Here is a 20,646-nt window from a genome sequence, read left to right as displayed (position 1 = left end):
CTGTATCCCTGGCACTAACCAGCATGAATCCTGGCACATCGTAGATGCCTAATAAATAATTGTTGAAAGAGTGAGTAAATGAATAAATGAATGAATGACTCCTGGGAGGTTTTTTTGGTAAGTAATTCTTTGTTTTTCTAATTTTAATGTTTATAGGCCTACTAAAATGATGTCTTGAGTCAAATTTAGCAGGGTGAGTGTTCCTAATCTGGTCTCAAACATAATGGACATGTATTAGTATATTTGTTAAAATGTGAGCTGGGCCTACCAAGAATTTCTAGTATGGTTTTTGCACAAGAACAGACAAATAGGCTAAAGAGTTTTAAAATTCAGAAAGAGACCAGTGCAGAAATAGGAACTTAATGTATGATAAAAGTGTGGACAGCACACACCACTGAAAAAAGAAGAAATTATTTAGTGGTGTCGTTAGGAAAACTGATTCTTTATTGGAGAAAAACAGAACTGATTCCCTACTTAAGATCATGTACAGAGTGGACTCCAGATGGGATAAACTTCCTGTGGTGACAAAGATATAAGTTAATGGAAGACAATATAGAACATCTATATGACCCAGGGGTAGAGAAAGATTTTTAAAATAACACCCAAAAAGCATATACCATAAAGAAAATTTTAAAAGATACATTTGATTACATTAAAATTCAGGCTTTCTATTCAACCAAGGACACCATGAATAAAGATAATAGGTGATAGATTGGGAGAATACATTAGTTATGACTAAAACAGACAAGGGAATAATATCTAGAATGTGCAAAGAATTCTTACACATGACAGGAGCCACAATAGAAAAAAATGGGCAAAGGGTGTGACCAGGCATTTTACAATAAAGGAATCCCAAAGCCTACAACGCATATTTTAAGAAACCAGAGAAGTGCATTTTAAAATCATAAAATATCCTTTACACCTGTTGGACTGACAAAAATTAGGAAGCTGATGCTTCCTTGTCAAAGTGACTCCCTGATTAAATCTAACTCTCCACCCTCCCAACTGCTACACACTCACAGGTGAATGTGGCTGCAGATGAAACTCATATCCAAGTTCAGGAGTTCCACGTTAAGGTCATGATCAGTATCTTTTTTTGTTTGTTTTGTTTTGTTTTGTTTTTTCAGTACCGAGCTTCTCACTGCTGTGGCCTCTCCCGCCGCGGAGCACAGGCTCCGGACGCTCAGGCTTAGCGGCCATGGCTCACGGGCCCAGCCACTCCGCGGCATGTGGGATCTTCCCGGACAGGGGCACGAACCCGTGTCCCCTGCATCGGCAGGTGGACTCTCAACCACTGCACCACCAGGGAAGTCCCGTGATCAGTATCTTAACTAGACCCAGCAGTCTCACTCTATTTGCCTAGTCCATTCACTTCCCTTTTCTCGTTGGCAATATTTTCATATCTCCTTTTTTCTGCTCAAACCTCCCAAACACCCTCCTTTAACCTTAGTTTCCTTTACTGATTTAGCTTTCAATTTCACATACAAAATAGCTTTCAATTTCACATACAAAATATCAAGGAATACTACAAGCTTCCCCACACCTACCCACCTATCTGCATCTGTGCCATATATATTATATATGGGCTTTTCTTCTATACTGTAGAAGAACTGCCTCTGTTCATGGCTAAGGTCAGCTTGTACACTTGGGCATTAATTCCCGTCTCCTCCCACCTCCTTGAGAACATTGCTCTAGCAGTTCTGTTCCTTCTCTCCTATGTCATCATTTAATCCATCTCTATCTTCCCCAAGTGTATATAAACAAAACAAATTCCTAATTACAACATTGATTTTTAATTACAGGCATGGAAATGTAATTGCAGTTCATAGAGACAATTCTATGTAACTCACTCCAGAGAAAATAATAGCAAGGAAAGTAATAGTAATAGTAATTTATTTAAATGTGGGTAATTTTTTCATCTATTCGATTTTGGGAAGCCAGCTAAAAAATATAGACATAGAGATAGATAGATAGATAGATAGATGATAGATACATAGAGCTATAGATCTATATAGATATCTTGATGAAGATTAAAATGTGGTTACCAGGGGGTCTGGGAGGTAGGGAAATAGGGAAATCTGGTCAAAGGGTGCAAGCCTTCTTAAGTATATGAGTTGGCGGATGTGTTAATTAACTTAATTCTAATAATCATGTCATAAAATATACAGATATTAAATCATCACATTGTACACTTTATGCACACCAGTTTTGTCAATAAAACTGAAAACAAAAACAAATCCAGTCATTCCCCAAACATTTACCTGGCCAGCTACCATGTTAGTGTTCTTAGCCTACGCCAGCCCCGGGCCCAGTCCCAGCAGAGTGGGCTTTCTAGGAAACACAGTCCAAAATAAAGAAAACCTGTTCAAGTGCTTCAAACCTTTTCCAGTGTTGAGGCTCAGGGCAGGCCATCCCCAAATATGCCACCATGGCGTAGTGATCATTTTGAGTTAAAGTTATTGAAGAAATGGCCAATGCGAGAGGGACACTCTAACCCTCCTTTCTGTCTCCCTGAAAGCAGGAAATAACTCTCCTGTGAAAGGTGCCCTCCTGCATCTGGAGGTAGAAGGACACCCCTATCTCCAGAGACAGGGAATTCGGGCTGAGATCCTGTATAAACCAACCTTGTTACTTCTTTAATTTACCACCCCAAGCCCAAATTCTGTTTAGATTCTTTACTCATTAAGCACCCAAAACCGAAGTTTCTTTGTCCTGTCAATTCCTCACAAATTTATTGTTTCTTTGCCTAAAAAGTATAAAAGCTGCCTGCTTTGGCCACTGCTTAGGTCCATTTCTATGACACTTCTGTGTATACAAATTACAATATGTTTCTCTTTCTCCTGTTAATCTGTCATTTTTTTTTTGCGGTACGCGGGCCTCTCACTGTTGTGGCCTCTCCCGTTGCGGAGCACAGGCTCCGGACGCGCAGGCTTAGCGGCCATGGCTCACGGGCCCAGCCGCTCCGCGGCATGTGGGATCCTCCCGGACCGGGGCACGAACCCGCGTCCCCTGCATCGGCAGGCGGACCCTCAACCACTGCGCCACCAGGGAAGCCCCATGTGTCAATTTTGTTATTAGTCTGGCACAAGAACTCAAGAGGGTAAAGTGGAAATTGCCTTCTCCCCGATGCTAGCCTTTTCAGGGGGTATTCTTAATACCTAGTGACCTTCTTAAAAATGCTTTCTTCCCATGGCTAACATTCTGAGTGCCCTTTATACAGTTTGCTGCTGTTTCCCAAAAATTTAAAGGTACCTTTTTCCTACTTCTCACTTTCTACTCCTCAACAGCAACAACCATCGCCACATAAATAAAATAAACCATCTCCTCATTCTCTGAGCTCTCCTTCTCTTTCATTTCTTTTCTTTCTTTTTTTAATAACAAATTTATCCAGATATAATTCACATCTTTTCTCATGTTCATTTTATTTCACTCAGTAGAGTGGGGGATTAAGAGGGAGAGAAGGAAAGAGGTGTAAGGGGGATGTCTAGCCAGTTCTCACAGAGCAGAGAAAAGAAAAGATGCTTTGAATATTCATGCGGATAAAAGTATTTATACCACTAGTTACTTAGATAGGAAGCCAAAGAAAAAGTGTTCCCTGCACTAAATGAACCTCCAGTATTTGGGGATGGATTACACAGCTATTAAGTAACAGAGTGGGAAGAGGAGGTGGCAGGCATCAAGTGTGTTCGTTCTTTCCAGATTTGGAACCAGAAGTACCGTCCTGGAACTCCCATAAATACCTCAAGTTCATGGCTCCCTTTGCTGTGCAAAAGCTTTGAAGTTTCATTAGGTCCCATTTGTTTATTTTTGTTTTTATTTCCATTTCTCTAGGAGGTGGGTCAAAAAGGATCTTGCTGTGATTTATGTCATACAGTGTTCTGCCATAAAGAAGACCAAAAGACAACCCTCAGAATGGGAGAAAATATTTGCAAATGAAGCAACTGACAAAGGATCAATCTCCAAAATTTATAAGCAGCACATGCAGCTCAATAACAGAAAAACAAACAACCAAATCCAAAAATGGGCAGAAGACCTAAATAGACATTTCTCCAAAGAAGATATACAGACTGTCAACAAGCACATGAAAGGATGCTCAACATCATTAATCATTAGAGAAATGCAAATCAAAGCTACAATGAGATTTCATCTCACACCGGTCAGAATGGCCATAATCAAAAAATCTAGAAACAATAAATGCTGGAGAGGGTGTGGAGAAAAGGGAATACTCTTGCACTGCTGGTGGGAATGTGAATTGGTTCAGCCACTATGGAGAACAGTATGGAGGTTCCTTAAAAACTACAAATAGAACTACCATATGACCCAGCAATCCCACTACTGGGCATATACCCTGAGAAAACCGTAATTCAAAAAGAGTCATGTACCAAAATGTTCATTGCAGCTCTATTTACAATAGCCAGAACATGGAAACAACCTAAGTGTCCATCAACAGATGAATGAATGAAGAAGATGTGGCACATGTATACAATGGAATATTACTCAGCCATAAAAAGGAACAAAATTGAGCTATTTGTAATGAGGTGGATAGACCTAGAGTCTGTCATACAGAGTGAAGTAAGTCAGAAAGAGAAAGACAAATACTGTATGCTAACACATATATATGGAATTTAAGGAAAAAAATGTTATGAAGCACCTAGGGGTAAGACAGGAATAAAGACACAGACCTACTAGAGAATGGACGTGAGGATATGGGGAGGGGGAAGGGTAAGCTGGGACAAAGCGAGAGAGTGGCATGGGCATATATACACTACCAAACGTAAGGTAGATAGCTAGTGGGAAGCAGCCGCATAGCACAGGGAAATCAGCTGGGTGCTTTGTGACCACCTGGAGGGGTGGGATAGGGAGGGTGGGAGGGAGGGAGACACAAGAGGGAAGAGATATGGGAACATATGTATATGTATAACTGATACACTTTGTTATAAAGCAGAAACTAACACACCATTGTAAAGCAATTATACTCCAATAAAGATGTAAAAAACCCACAAAAACTCTGTCAGAAAGAATAAAATAAGAAAGCACATGTGTTTAAAAAAAAAAACAACACCTCAAGTTCAGAATATCCCAAACTGAAGCCATTATCTTTCCAGAACAAAACTGCTTTGCTTCTCTCCTCATGTGGTTAATGGTTTCATGATCCTTGCACTTACTCAAGAAAGAAACCAGGGAGTCATCCTAGACACCCTCTCACCTTCACATCACATCAGTCTCCAGCTTCATTGCTGTGTTTAATCCCTCATCTCTCATCTGGACCATCTTCACTGGTCTTGCAGCTCTACAACCCCTCCAATCCAACCTCCCTAAGAGTGGATTTGAATTTGTGTTGTTTGGAACTTTAGTAGATCTTGTTTTTTGCTTGTTTCGTTTTGCTTTTGGTTGGTTGTTTTGGCTTTGTTAGGCTTGGGAAGCCTTACTTCCACTCCATCTAGAATGTCTTCTGCTTTGCTCAGGGAGCCTTCCCTACTTCCCCATGGAGGGGAAGCACTTTGAGTCTTCTGTGTATGTAGCAGCTTTCATATCTGCCTCTGTAATTGGTTATCTGACCAAAGTGTTGTAATTATTTCATTTATAAATCTGTCTCCTCTGGAGTGCATTAACCTTCTATTCTTTATATACTCAAATAATTGCAGAATTCTGGGTTTGATTTATGTTTGGACAAAGAGTGTACAGTATTGTTAGTAACAAAGGTAGGAACAGCAAGAAAGTGCTAGTTTGTGCAGGAGTTAAATAATTTGCTTTTGAAGGTACTGAGTTTGAGATTTCTGTGAGCCGTCAGGCTGGAATAATTAGTAAGCAATACGGATGTGGAATTCAAAAGAGACATCCAATCTGAAGACGCAAACTTGATCATTATCAGGATATGGATAGTTAGGGCAACTCCAAATGAAAGCCATCTATCTGTTTAACCCATTGATTCTGCTGTGGAGAGAATGGCTCTAATGTGAGGAAGACTGTGTGTCTTCCACCTTCCCACAGAAATGTACCAGCTGAAGATTGAAATTTACATTGTAGAAGGATGTATGTAAAATATTTAACACAGATTCATAGGAAGTATTTTTTCTTTTAGGATTGATAAGCTAAAAACACTTTCCATTGTAGTATGGACCTGAGAAGGCCATTTCAGGAGAAATGTTCAGGGGGTAATCACTGCTCAGCCTTACCTTTAAATCCTTGAAAACCTAGCAGTCTGATCTTGTTTAAGTCAGCTGACCTCTCCCAGCCTCAGTTTTCTTACTGGGAAAAGGAATAATAAACACCTAAACTTGGAAGTATGTTACTAATATTTTCAATGAGATAACACTTGTGATAGTATCCTGTAATGCTTGCACATAGTAGGTGCTCAGTAAATGTCTTCAACAAGCATTTACTGAGTTTCCTCCGTGTTCCAGACACTGTTTTAAGCACAAAGATCTCTGCCCTCATGGAGCTTACACTCAGATGTGGGGAGGGGAGAGAAAACAATGAACATAATGAAGAAACAAATTATATTGTACACCAAATGGCAACATAATCCATTTTATATTGAAAATTCATGTAGTGTAAGTAGTCATAGCCTTTAACACCTGCAGGGTCCAGGAAAGTAATCAAAATAAATAAGTTAGGTTGGTTGAAAAGAGCAGCCCTTTTTATTATTCTGCTTTTGTGAAGATAAGAGCACAAAAAATACATCTCTTTTCCTTCCTACATCTACCTTCAGAAAACAATAGTACAAGTGTCATGATAAATGGCAATTGACAGCCTTCTTATCTGAGACATAAATGGCAAAGCCTCCTAGGGCTCTGGCACTGGCAGAGACCCTGGGAAAGTCACTTGTCACTTCCAAGCAAGTGGTGGTCTTTGGGAATATGGACTCCGTGTTGCCAGACCCGCCAATTTTTCAAGCAAAGTCACAAATTTGCATTTGGGGTGAAATATCCTGATTTTTAATATAGCAGTTTATTCACAATTTTTTCAACTGTAAAAGCTTCTCCTCTCCTCCCCCAAAACCCCCCAAAATTTGCAGGCCACATATGGTTTAAGGAAGTAATCAGGTTTAAATCTCTGAAAAAAACTGAGGTTTTATTTATGGCACTTTAAAAATAAGCTTTAACTCTGCAGTATTTTGTAAAACTTGGCATGTGAAAGAGTGTGAGCCACTCAAACTACTACATAGTCCACTAACAACTTTTTTTATTGGAGTATAGTTGCTTTAGAATGTTGTGTTAGTTTCTGCTATACAGCTAAGTGAATCAGCTATATGTACACATATATCTCTTCCCTCCCACCCCCATCCCACCCATCTATGTCATCACAGAGCACTGAGCTGACTCCCTGTGCGATACAGCAGGTTCCCACTGGCTATTTATTTTACACATGGTAGTGTATATATGTCAATCCTAATCTCCCAATTCATCCCACCCTCCCCTTCTACACCTCCCCGACCCCATCCACATGTCTGTTCTCTATGTCTCTATGTCTGCATCTCTATTCCTGCCCTGCAAATCATTATATAAGGAATAAATATTTTGCTAAGAATCTTACTGACCTGGGGCAGGAAACACTGGTTAAGAATAAGAAACAATATTTCTCCTGCATATTTGCCCCCAGATTACCTCCTATCATTATTAAACGTCTTCCTTAGTTACAGTGCCCTGATTTTGTTCAGCTGATAAACCACATTTCTCACTCTCTCTTGCAGCTAGGGATGGACAAGTGACTAAGTTCTCCCAAGGGTATGTAGGCAGGAGTTGTTGGAGGGAGCTTCTGGAAATGCTCCCTAAAAAGAACGTCTTCCTCCTTCCTCTTTTTTTCTGCCTCAGACTCAGACGTGATAGCTGGAGTTGCATGAGCCATCTTGTGATTGTGAAGCAATTTGTACAAAGGATGGTTGAGCAGAAAAAGTGAAGGCTTCTGGGACATTGATGATATTAAGAAGCCCCTGTAGGGCTTCCCTGGTGGTGCAGTGGTTGAGAGTCCGCCTGGCGATGCAGGGGACATGGGTTCGTGTCCCGGTCCGGGAGGATCCCACATGCCGCGGAGTGGCTGGGCCTGTGAGCCATGGCCACTGAGCCTGTGCATTCAGAGCCTGTGCTCCGCAACGGGAGACGCCACAGCAGTGAAAGACCCACGTACCGAAAAAAATAAAAAATAAAAAAAAATAAAGAAGCCCCTGTAAGTCCAAGACTCTGAGCTTGTTTTACATTAGTGAAAATGAACTTTTGCCTATTTAAACCACTTTATAAGAAATTGATTCTTTACAAGAAATTGATTACATTAAGAGATAATTAAGAGGTAGAGCGAACTGGTTGTAGTTCTATATGGGATGTTAGATGAGGGAGGGCAGAGGGGGAAGAGTCAAGGGTGATGCCCAGGGTTCTGGCTTTGGCTACTGGGCGACAATGTGCCCTGAGCAGGCAGGATCAGGTGGTTCATGATGTCTAAATAAATAAATAAGCCACTTTATTTCTGTTACCAAGTAGTCTAATACAAATCCTGAGACCATTTTTATTTATTTATTTATTTATTTTTTACTGAGATCATTTTTAAAATACCTTTTTATATAGCCTCTAATGTGGAAGAGCAGAATTCCAACTAAGTTAATAGGCGTGTGGAATCACCATTTGTCATACAGCAAAACCATAAAATTGTCTTCTTTGTCACCTGCTGAAACCTCCTCAACTTCCTGTGTTTGTTAAAATCACCTTTACTCATTTTGAAGTCTAGTTGAATTGGCATAAGAAATATTTTAGACTGGGATGTAATTTGTTGGATTAATTAATAGGAAAATAAATTGTATTTGCTTTTATTTACCTATATATTAACTGAAAAATGAGACCATGCCTCAAGCTATTAGAATGCAACCAAACATTGAATCCCTCAGACTTAAGGGAACACATCCATTTGATCACACAATTTATAGGGACAGAGACTGAAGCAGTGGAAATAGTATGCTAAATCTTAAAAGGTGTATTTTAAAATTAGGGAAGATGTTTTCATTGAAGTTTTTAATTTAATGCACCAATTAAATACTAAATGCCATGTGTGTATATATATATATATATATATATATATACTATTGACACACACAAAACAAACAAACAAACAAAAACTCTTGTCAAGCACAGGTGTAAGGGAGAGCACAGTGATGACTGAAACATAATCGCTGCATTGAAGAACGTCAGTTTGGCTTATAAAACCAACAAATAAAATCCTTTTTATAGTTGAGGGGATTGAAGTAAATGAGCTTCAATGACTTGTTAAAGATCATACAACAGGTTAATAGCAAAGTCCAAACTGCCTCACTCCTAGACGCATGCCTTCTGACAAAGTCAGGCTTCTGACTTCAGGGAGAACAGAAAAGAGTATTTTCAAGTGAAGAAAAGGTACACCTTTTTGACTTCCATTAAATAATTAATACTTCATTTTGCCTTGAGACTGTTTCGAGAACACAGAGGTATCTTCAAGAACAACCATTTTTGAAATCTTAGCCAAAAAAAAAATGAGTTCCCAAGGCAGATTAAGTTGATTGAATCATGACTTAAGTAAAACAATTATTTCCATCCAGTCTCTGTTATCTCCCTATATCAGATTAGACTAGCTACATTTAACAGAAAATCTAAAATTTCATTGCTTAAACACAGAAAGGTTTAGTCACTCAAGTGGACAGGTCCAGAGGCAGGAAGACCAGGGCAGGTTTGGAGGCTCCACAAAGTCACAAGTGATTTAGGCTCCTTCTATCTTGATGCTCCACCATTCTCAACTAATGGCTCATGGTTTCCAATCTGAAGCATCATAATATGGCTGCTTGAGCACCAGCCATCACATCTGTGTTCTAGAAGTCATGAAATTCAATTGAGGGATGCAAAAAACAAAATAAAACAAAACTAAAACAAACAAAAGAACCTAAAAACATCTTCCAGCTGAATCAGCTCCTTTAAAACACCTACTCAGAAATTTCATACACAGCAATTCACTTGCTTCTCGTTGACCACAATCTAGGACACGTCACACTTAGTTCAAGGGATTGGGAAATACTGGTCTCTTAGTGAGGCTCATAGCCATTCTGAATGAAATCAAGGTCCATCTCTAAGAAACAGTTAGGTTAGGGGATAGTTGGTAAACAACCAGAAGTCTCTGTCACAACTGTCACAAAATATCAAGGGACATGTGTTTGTCAGTGGCAAGTGTCCCCTTGATATTTAACTTCAAGTGTATTTAATATTAAAATATAAATACCAAATTCATATTTAATTTTAATAATTATTTGTTATCTATTTAATGTTAATGACACATAAATATTAGATTAAAATATTAAGATTAAAATAACTCTGAAAATTTGCCTTCATTTCCTTCTGCCTGATTTCCCAGTCTGAAATGAAAAGAAATAATCGTGACAGAATATGGTTACTCAGTAAAACACAACTGGTTCTGACAGCTTCCTAGCCACACCTATGATATTCAAAGTCAGCTACACCCAGAAAAATAAAAGCTTAAAAACATACATGGTGATGAACTGGCTCAGTAAGAAAAGAATACGTCAAGTCATCTATTTGCCAAAATGATCTCAGGATACTGCGAGTGCGTTGCTTAAACCATCCAGGTTATTCAGGTTGGTTTTTAAACATAATTTAGTAAATTTGTTGGATAGACCCGGACCAAAAATAATGTCAAAATGTGATTTTTTTCCCCTCAATTATGGGTTGGCAAAATATATTCACTAAGTAAAGTGGCAGTGAGTATGCCATGCACCTAAATTTGGTTACCCTATGTGCCACTGTATACCCTCCAACGTATGCAACCATAAGGTACAAAGTACACAGAGAGTCAGTTACAGTTATTCAGTACAGAAGAACACAGAGTAGGGTGGGAGATTCTGCTGTGTGGGTGGACAGAAGAGATGTGGCCTTGAATTGGGGTCATCAGGTGAGACGGGACAAATTTCCTTACCATTTGGCAGCCGTAGACCTGCTGCCTGAGACTACCAGTGTACTCACTCTAATTGGCTAATTGTGTTGTTCATCTATTAGTTTTTGCAGGTTCTAACCAAGGGATCATCTATACAGTGCTTATCAAATTTCATGTACAAAGGGATCTCCTGGGACAGCTTGTTGAAAAGCAGATTCTGATTCGCTAGGTCTGGGGTGGGGCCTGAATCCACTTTCTTCACCTGCTGTCAGGTGTTATGAACAGCACTGAGTAGCAAAGACCTAGTACAGAGGTGAACTTGTACACTAGGAACACCTGCAAGGCCTCCCCCACAGAGTTTTTTACTCAGTGGATCTGAGAAGAGACCCAAGAATTAGCCTTTCTGGCACATTCCCAGGTGATGCTGATGCTTCTGGTCCAGGAATCACACTTCAAGAACCACTGATTTAGAATTTCATTATGGATCTCAAAGAGGTGAGAAATATGGTAGATGTAGAATAGTAACCTAGCTCTCTTACAGAACGCCTACTATGGACGAAAGGTCTTTGTGAAGTTGGATTTTAAATTTTATGTAAATGAACCATATAAATGTCATCCACTCTTAATTCCTAAGCTTTCTACATATTTTAAGAGAGGCAGAGTCAAAACAAGAAAATTCTTTCATTTCCACCTTGGATTAGAGGGTTCCTTTTAGATTTTCTTGAACTACACCTGGCAGAAAATAATTCTATGTGAATTTTTGGTATGAATTCTAGGTAAAAATTCAGGTATCTCAAAGGAAGCCTTGAAATTTCCTTTTAATAATAATTCCATGTTATAGCATTTAATGGTCCCTAAACATGGACAAATAAAAACACTCCACAATTACAGGTATTCATTGTTGCACTCTGACAACTAAATTTTTAAAAATTTGAAATCTTATGTATCCTCAGACCAAATATGGAGGAAGGTCACACTTATTTTTAATTGTTTTTTTCTCTAAAGTTAGTAAATAAACAACATCTAACTCCATAGATTGATTTTATAAAGGGCATTTTATTCCTATCAATCAAAATACTTTTAAGTAAAGATTTTAAAATAATTTGATCTATCCACATGAAATGCATATTATAAATATACTTTGCACATAACATTTCTTACACAATTATTCTATCTATATATTTGAAAGTGGTTATTATTTTATTGGTAGTGGCAAGGATTTGAGATCAAATGTGGTTTTTATTTTTTATTTTTTTGTGATACGTGGGCCTCTCACTGTTGTGGCCTCTCCCGTTGCGGAGCACAGGCTGCAGACGCGCAGGCTCAGTGGCCATGGCTCACAGGCCCAGCCGCTCCGTGGCATGTGGGATCCTCCCGGACCGGGGCACGAGCCCGTGTCCCCTGCATCGGCAGGCGGACTCTCAACCACTGCACCACCAGGGAAGCCCCACGCAAGATTTTTAAAAGGACACATTTATCAAAGGCTATAAATGTCATTGATGTAAAGAACTGCCATATGTTTTTAAAAATATTAGATAACATTTCAGCTAACACATTCTAGATAATTATACTTCCATGACAACAATGCAGAACCCAACACCATGGCAAGAATAGCCCATCTTCCAAGTATTGCATTTGATTGCCCTGCATCTCTCAGAACTTTAGTAGCCATTCTACATTCAGATGGAATTGTACAGTCACATACTCTCACTGATAACATGTGTTCTGCAGAAACGCCATGTCTATCTTTTATTTGGAGAGGCACAGAATAATAGTTATAATCAAGATTTTGCAGTTCACGAAGAATGGCAGTTTTACCTATGTGAAAAAAAGACAGATTTTGATTTCTTGAAAAGCCAGGAAAATTAACTGACATTGCTCTATGCTTACCTATATTATTCTATATTTAATATATTATTCAAATATTATATTAAAATGGATATGTATGTTTTCTTAAAGGTATTCAGAACAAGAGTCTAAACGTAAGTATATTATTCATTGCTTTAAAAAACAAGTAATATTTATTTATTATAATGAACTAAGGTGAAAATCTAGACCACCATCTTAAGTTCCTATTGATTAGAAGGTTTAACATAACTACATACCATCCGTTAATGTCTCTATTGTCCAAAGTTTGCTGGCAGAATTATTGAGAATGAATTGAAAAGGTGACCCACTATCAGGTCCATCTTGATCTACAGGTTTGAGAACAGCAAAATCCTTATCATGCCAACAAATTGTCACTTCTTTTCCAATTTGTGGTGAGTGATCAATTATCATCTTCCAAAAGAACTACTAATGTTCCAGTGCAAGATCTGTTATATAAGAAAAACAAAAAATAGGATATTTCTTCACTTAAAGTCTATTTTCAACAATCTCTATGATGTACAGTTGACATCTGCTTTCTACTAGTTGTCTGAACTGGAATTTCATACACTTTCCGAACCACAAATAGCATTGCTACCAGTACAAAATAGTGACATTACTCTTCCTTGGAGATTGGTAGCTGTATCAGATGGTATCTTGAGGTGCTTTTTAAAACTAAAAGGTATGAGATTATAACTAATGTCACTAAGGAATAACCAGTTAAGAAGAAAATTGATTTCTTACATCTTTCTTTAGGAAGAACATACATTCATGCTTCAAATACAAACACTTTACATTTGGTCATAGTCACTTTCTTGACTTCCTCTCCTGAGCTTTTTCTTCATCTACTCTTTGTTCAAACTTTGTAAAACTGATCATCAAACTCAGTAGGTGTGCTCCTTCCTGCGTGCAGCTTTGGCACATTCTATTGCCACTGCTGGGAATACGTTTCTTTTCTCTGCCTGACAAAACCGTATTATCCTTTAAGAATCCATTCAAATATCACCTCCGCATGAAACCTGCTGTGACTTCTACAGACAATGGTAGCCACATTCTCCTTCAATTTCTCAGAACCCTTGGTTCATCTTTGGCTCACGCACTGAACTGTGAACATGTTCATCCTAAGGGCTAAGTTGTATTCATCTTGAGTGCCTAGTGATCTGGGCACAGTATTTCTTGGCTAACTTAAAACTTAATGCTAACACATTGAATATAATGCACTTACTATTTTTAGACTTTGTAAAAAAATTAATTGAATAAACTGTAAAAAAGTTGCACCCCCCCCCCCCCCATTTAATCAATTTGCTTTTAAGAATAAGAACTGTTGGGCTTCCCTGGTGGCACAGTGGTTAAGAATCCGGCTGCCGATTCAGGGGACACGGATTCGAGCCCTGGTCTGGGAAGACCTCACAAGTCTCAGAGCAACTAAGCCCATGCGCCACAACTACTGAGCCTGAGCTCTAGAGCCCATGAGTCACAACTACTGAGTCCATGAGCCACAACTACTGAAGCCCACGCGCCTAGAGCCCATGGTCTGCAACAAGAGAAGCCACTGCAATGAGAAGCCCACGCACGGCAACGAAGAGTAGCCCCAGCTCGCCACAACCAGAGAAAGCCCGTGCGCAGCAGCGAAGAGCCAACACAGCCAAAAATAAACAAATAAAATAAATTTATTTAAAAAAAGAGAATAAGAACTGTTACTCATCTCCAGCTCTCCACTATTATTGGCCTAATGTTTCGCACATAAGTCTAAATAAATATTTTTAATTAACATAACGCCCATTACTGGTGTTTAAGAGATAATGAAGTTTAAAGAACATATTCAAATTTTATAATTTGTAATAAAATTACAAACTGCTATAGATGGTAAGCTTTCAAAATTGAAATAAACAGAAAAATAACTGATGAAATTTCTCACTTTTTTTGCTTTGAATGCTAGTCTAAATTTTGGTGCGTAAATATTGAATTTATCATAAAGACTACCATAAATCATGTGTAAATGTAATCTGTTTTTTCTTTTTAGGTTGAAATAACAATTAAGCCATATTGGATAGTGTATTTCAGTGAAACTTTTTCTGTTGAATAACTAAAAAATTAATTTATTCAGTGACTTTTAAATTAATCACTTACATAAGGTAACTGCAGTATATACCTATTTTATCTGAACAAGTTTTACAATATCTAGAAATTAAAGAGAGATACAGCGGGCTTCCCTGGTGGTGCAGTGATTAAGAATCCACCTGCCAATTCAAGGGACACGGGTTCAAGCCCTGGTCTGGGAAGATCTTACATGCCATGGAAAGACTAAGCCTGGGTGCCACAACTACTGAGCCCACGTGTCACAACTACTGAAGCTCGCATGCCTGGAGCCCGTGCTCTGCAGCAAGAGAAGCCACCGCAATGGTAGCCCCCACTTGCCGCAACTAGAGAAAGCCCTCACACAGCAACGAAGACCTAATGCAGCCAAAAATAAATAAATTTATTAAAAAATAGAGATACAACTTTTATTTTAAAAATCTGCAATAGCATATAAACATTTGGGACTGCCATAAATTTGTACATAAATTTGAATACAAGTAACAACTTCAAACCCTAACAGAGAAGTGAATAATGGGAAAAAAGAAGCTTTTATTTTTTTAATTAAAAAAAAATAGTTACAGATACTACCTGTGAGTCAACATGTGTACTCTGATTTTACTTTTCAAAATTTAAGCAGAGAACTATTTCTCTTTAAGGAACAATAGAAATCACACTTTAAAAAAATCTAATAAAGAAATAGGGGGACTTCCCTGGAGGTCCAGTGGTTAATAAGAGTCCGTGCTTCCAATGCAGGGGACGCGGGTTTGATCCCTGGTTGGGGAACTAAGATTCTGCATGCCGCAGTGCAGTGCAAAAAAAAAAATCAACCAACATTCATCACATAAATGATTATTTTCCATCACAGTCTGTTTTAAGCATGTTGTTAAAAAGAGGAAAACTTGAAATTGTTATAATGGATAGTAGTCAAAGCCGCAGCTGAAAACAAAGTCCTAGATGCCTTCTAAAACCATAAAAGACTGATTGCAAATTTTTTCCTTACTTCTGGGAAATAGAGCAAAAAATAAGTAGTTACTGATAATAGTTGAAGATTGTGAAAAGGTAATTGAGTGTGTATGTTTGTCTACTTCTAAATCTTATTTTAAATTAAGCACATAAGAAAATGCCAAGTATCGGTGAGTAAGGAATGTCATAATCTTGGAGCTAGAAAGTACATCTTGGGTTAACTAAAATCTAAACTTACATGTCAACAATAGGGACTCTGAAATGCAAGCGTTCCCCATTATTTAAGTTTCCAGGAACCGGAAGTTCACTGTTATGAATCAGCCCACTCCATGTACAGAACTCTTTAATTAACCACTAGAAAGTTTTCAGGTTCTTTCTTATCAAGCTATAATACACCTCCTAATCATTTCCAATTTTTTCATGGTTATTTTGGACTATATACAAAATGTTTACCTCTTCCACATGACAACCCTGAAATATTTATTTTAACAAAATTCTTCTTACAGCCAAATATAACAAAGCATTTGTAAACTTTTGAACTCAAGTTTCTATAATACATTAAATCTAATTGTTCCAGGTGCCTATTATGCACCTGAACTTGCAAAGCTCTTGGTAGTGAAATTCACAACCTGGACCTAGAGATTCACAGGGCTCTCAAACAACAGAGGAATGACAAATATCAGTACGTACACGAAGCAAACATGCCAAGATCTCTGCCAGATGCTTGGTAGAAAAGATATTTAGCAATGATAAGCGTCCTTGTATGAAAATGAGTTCAGAGTCTAGCTAGAGGAAAAGAACGTACATGAGAAACAATGAGAGCACCCCTTTGTAGAGAAGACACATCACCTGTGATAATTACGATATTATTCCCAGGGAAGGAGGGCGTAAAATGTGTTCATAGAAGAACTGAACAGGGACTTCCCTGGTGGTGCAGTGGTTAAGAGTCTGCCTGCCAGTGCAGGGGACATGGGTTCGAGCCCTGGTCTGGGAGGATCCCACATGGGGCGGAGCAGCTAAGCCTGTGTGCCACAACTACTGAGCCTGCATGCCGCAACTATTGAAGCCCGCACACCTAGAGCCCGTGCTCCGCAACAAAAGAAGCCACCGCAATGAGAAGCTCGTGCACCACAGTAAAGAGTAGCTCCCACTCACTGCCAACTAGAGAACGCCCGCGTGAAAACTGAACAAAGACTAGTGAGAGCTACCACAGAAGATGTCACTGCCATTCATTTCAAGAAGCAAAGGTACCTGAATTTCAAACAGGAGGGGCAGTCTAATTCTAGGTGGAGGGTGTATAAAACGGTGCTTTCTAGAGTGAAAGCAGGGAAACCAACCTGACTGACAAAAAAATTGACACAAAAAATACAAGGAAATCAACTGGATTCTAAGAAAGCTGGAATACCTAGATCATCATTATAAAATATTTATGAGCATCAAAACTAAACATTCATTTGGAAATATAAGTACTTACTTATATATTTGGCCCTTGGAAGCATATATTAAATGGATTAAAGTTCAAATAAACAAAATCCTTTATGACACCATACGGTCTTCCATTAACATTTATAGCACCCTTATCTTTACTTCTTGAGCACATCCAGGTTATCCATGGGGCTGAGACATAGACTCACAAAGTTTAGATTTGACATTTCATTTCTTTGTGCTATGATCACTGTATCTAAAGACATTCTTTTGTCTCCAAAAGACCAAGTTAATTTCTTGTATCTCTGTTTTCCATATTTTCCTTCTCTCCAAAAAGTACTTCATTTTTTATCACCTAGCTTCTGCATTTCTGTGAAGTTTCCTCCCTTTACCCTTTAATCTGGGTGGGCAACTCTTTAACTGATTTCCACTTCTCATGATATGTATACATTCATTGATGGGGAAAATTTTCATACCAGGGAATCTGTGATGAGAACATAATAATCCCTCAACTGATATTGTGTGAAAATTTGACCTTGTCTTATGAATCCTAATTTTCATGGCCTAGTACTTGGAACTTAAAAGACAATCAACATTTGTGGAATAAGTGAGTAAATATAAATCCTTGTTTGACATCATAATTGTGTTCCTGAAACATTCAGATTTCACTTTTGCTTATACAGAAGCAGCAAATCACCAGGATTATAAAGGAGTGGCAATGTTAACTATATTTCTCAGTTAATGTTTTTCCCATTCTTTAGTAGATTTTTTTTCCTACTTATACTGAAAGAATTACATTCAAAGATTGTGTGAGAGGTATCAAGAGGAAAGGAAGATCATATGCACACGATTAAATAATAATATTCAAATTGAGGTTTTCTTTCAGGTTTTGAAACCTAAATATTTTTGGCTTATGGGCATAGTTCTTTCAAACTGCTTGGCCATCTCACTAATTATGATGTGCAACAGACCATTTCCATCCCAGGGTAACAGGAAGAGACCAAGGCTGAGAGAGGAAGTAAGGAAAAAACCTGAATGGGACACATGTAGATGAACTGGCTTGCCCTTCCTCTATAAATCATAAGCAGCAGTATCTTCATTAGTTTAACCTTTGTCTCTCAACAGAGAATCTATTTTTTTCATAGATGTGGCTTTTAGTGTAAAGCTATAGAAAAAAGTATGGGTATAATATATGAGAAAACATCTGTCTTTATCTTATTATCAAAATATCAAGGGGCAAAATGAATAAACATGAAACATTTCATGACTTACTTGCAACTTTTGTTTATTTCCGTGAGATTTGATATGTGTTTGTTCATACACTCGCCCATTCCTTCTAAAGAAATTCAGTGATTCTATAGAAAAAGACCACAACATTGCCGTTCCAACTCGTTTGTTTTGAACATCTAGTGTATAAAAATATGCTAACCATAAAAATAATGGAAACCATCTCGGATTAAGCAGATAGTCAAAAACATAGGCTCTGTCATAAAAGCCCAAGTTCATTCACCTTTATCATCAATGGAAATTTACCCCAAATGAGTGAGTGTGTAATTGGTGTGGTGGAATGCCATATTGTAACTTCTATTTATATTTTTTATCGTCTTCTTTTAATATCTATTTTTATGATATATACATTAGCATAGTAGTATGTATATATAAATAAACACGCTAGTAAATATATGGGAGTGGTTATGGACTGGTCTCAGCCTATCAATAACGAAGGTTGTAGCTGAACTGGCCCTTATGGTTCCTCTTATGATTGCAAGATGCCCTAAGTAATAATGATCAGGAAACATTGAAAAAAAAAAAAAGTTTATTACTTACAAGTCCTGGAAATTACGTGGCACACTTGGGGCCACAGGAAACATTGAAAAAAAAAAAAGTTTATTACTTACAAGGCCTGGAAATTACGTGGCACACTTGGGGCCACAGAGCAATTGTAAATTTGTGGGGAATGGATGGGGTGGGGCAAGGGGAGTGACACCTGGGATTCTTCTTTTATTGAGGTGGAGGCTGGGGCCTTGGGTTTCACAGGCTCACTCTTAATTTAAAACACAAGAGCAGGAATTTAAAGCACAGGAAGAGATAAAACCAGCAGCCCAAATGGTGAGTTACTGAAATCAACCAAGATCTCTAAAACAAAGGAGCCTGGGGAGATGGGGTAGGGGTCAGCCTGGCTCTTGATCTAGTTCTGTGGTTAGCAATGTGTTTATTTGAGATATCAATCAAAGCTTAAGTCAGGCACTTGCATTACAAAAAGAGAAGCCAACTGACAGGGCTTACACTGCAAAGGTTCATATTCAAAAATGATTTACTGCTTGGAGGATATATTCAAAAGAGTTTTGAGATCTCTACATTAGGACGTTTGAAGGACATTTCTTCACAAAACAGGTTCTAGAATTAACCTTGGAGAATGATTGCAAACCTCAGCAAAAGACATTAAAAATCATTGTTTGACCATTTATTTAGGAAATAGGATAAATGTTTTATTCCCCAGTAAGAGAGACTCAGAACAAATCTATCTGAACCCAACTGTTGAAGGTGGGCTGAATCCCTCCAGCAAGTTCAAATCAGAATAATCTAAATCTGTACTCCTGAGAAAAATAGGGATCCTTGATGATGCCACTATGTCCATGGAAGAAGTCAAATAATATGGACCTCGAAACTGGGACTTGGGCCATTCACCACCTCCTAGTTTTGCATTAGTGATGCACTGGGACCTAAATTGGGTGTTTTCCAAGCAATTACTCAATCATAATGCAAACATTTTTGCATTAAATTTTGATCCGGAAACAAACAAATTTAAATTTAGCTCCAAGATTTCCTAAAATATGTCCTATATTTATATTTTATTTCTAGAAAATTGCACTCACCTGCATCCATTGCAATCACGGAAACATTGCGCTGGTTGTCTTTTACAAATGTTGATTTTCTATCTAGAACTTTTACAGTTTTCAAGTCACCAGTGTATTCATTAATTTCAAACCAGTTATCTTCATCTCTGTTTGTTTTATTTTTACATCTTTATTGGGGTATAATTGCTTTACAATGGTGTGTTAGTTTCTGCTTTATAACAAAGTGAATCCATTATACATATGTTCCCATATCTCTTCCCTCTTGCATCTTCCTCCCTTCCACCCTCCCTATCCCACCTCTCCAGGCGGTCACAAAGCACCCAGCTGATATCCCTGTGCTATGCAGCTGCTTCCCACTAGCTATCTACCTTACATTTGGTAGTGTATATATGTCCATGCCTCTCTCTCGCTTTGTCACAGCTCACCATTCCCCCTCCCAGTATCCTCAAGTCCATTCTCTAGTAGGTCTGTGTCTTTATTCCTGTCTTACCCCTAGGTTCTTCATGACATTTTTCTTTTTCTTAAATTCCATATATATGTGTTAGCATACGCTATT

At 38.2% G+C, this 20,646-nt stretch overlaps 1 protein-coding gene across 1 annotated transcript in view; it reads right to left on the bottom strand.

Annotated features, from left to right (window-relative positions):
* LOC136132556 (desmocollin-1-like) overlaps window positions 1-20,646 on the bottom strand; it is a 38,902-nt gene that overhangs the window by 4,322 nt on the left and 13,934 nt on the right. Inside the window, 4 exon segments of the mRNA XM_065889456.1 lie at window positions 12,471-12,717; window positions 13,005-13,170; window positions 13,172-13,214; window positions 20,105-20,249. Coding sequence (XP_065745528.1) covers window positions 12,471-12,717; window positions 13,005-13,170; window positions 13,172-13,214; window positions 20,105-20,249 — 601 coding nt within the window.

The sequence above is a fragment of the Phocoena phocoena genome, chromosome 13 (assembly GCF_963924675.1).
Source record: "Phocoena phocoena chromosome 13, mPhoPho1.1, whole genome shotgun sequence".
Classification (NCBI taxonomy): Eukaryota; Metazoa; Chordata; class Mammalia; order Artiodactyla; family Phocoenidae; genus Phocoena; species Phocoena phocoena.
This window is presented reverse-complemented; position numbering and strand designations above follow the sequence as displayed.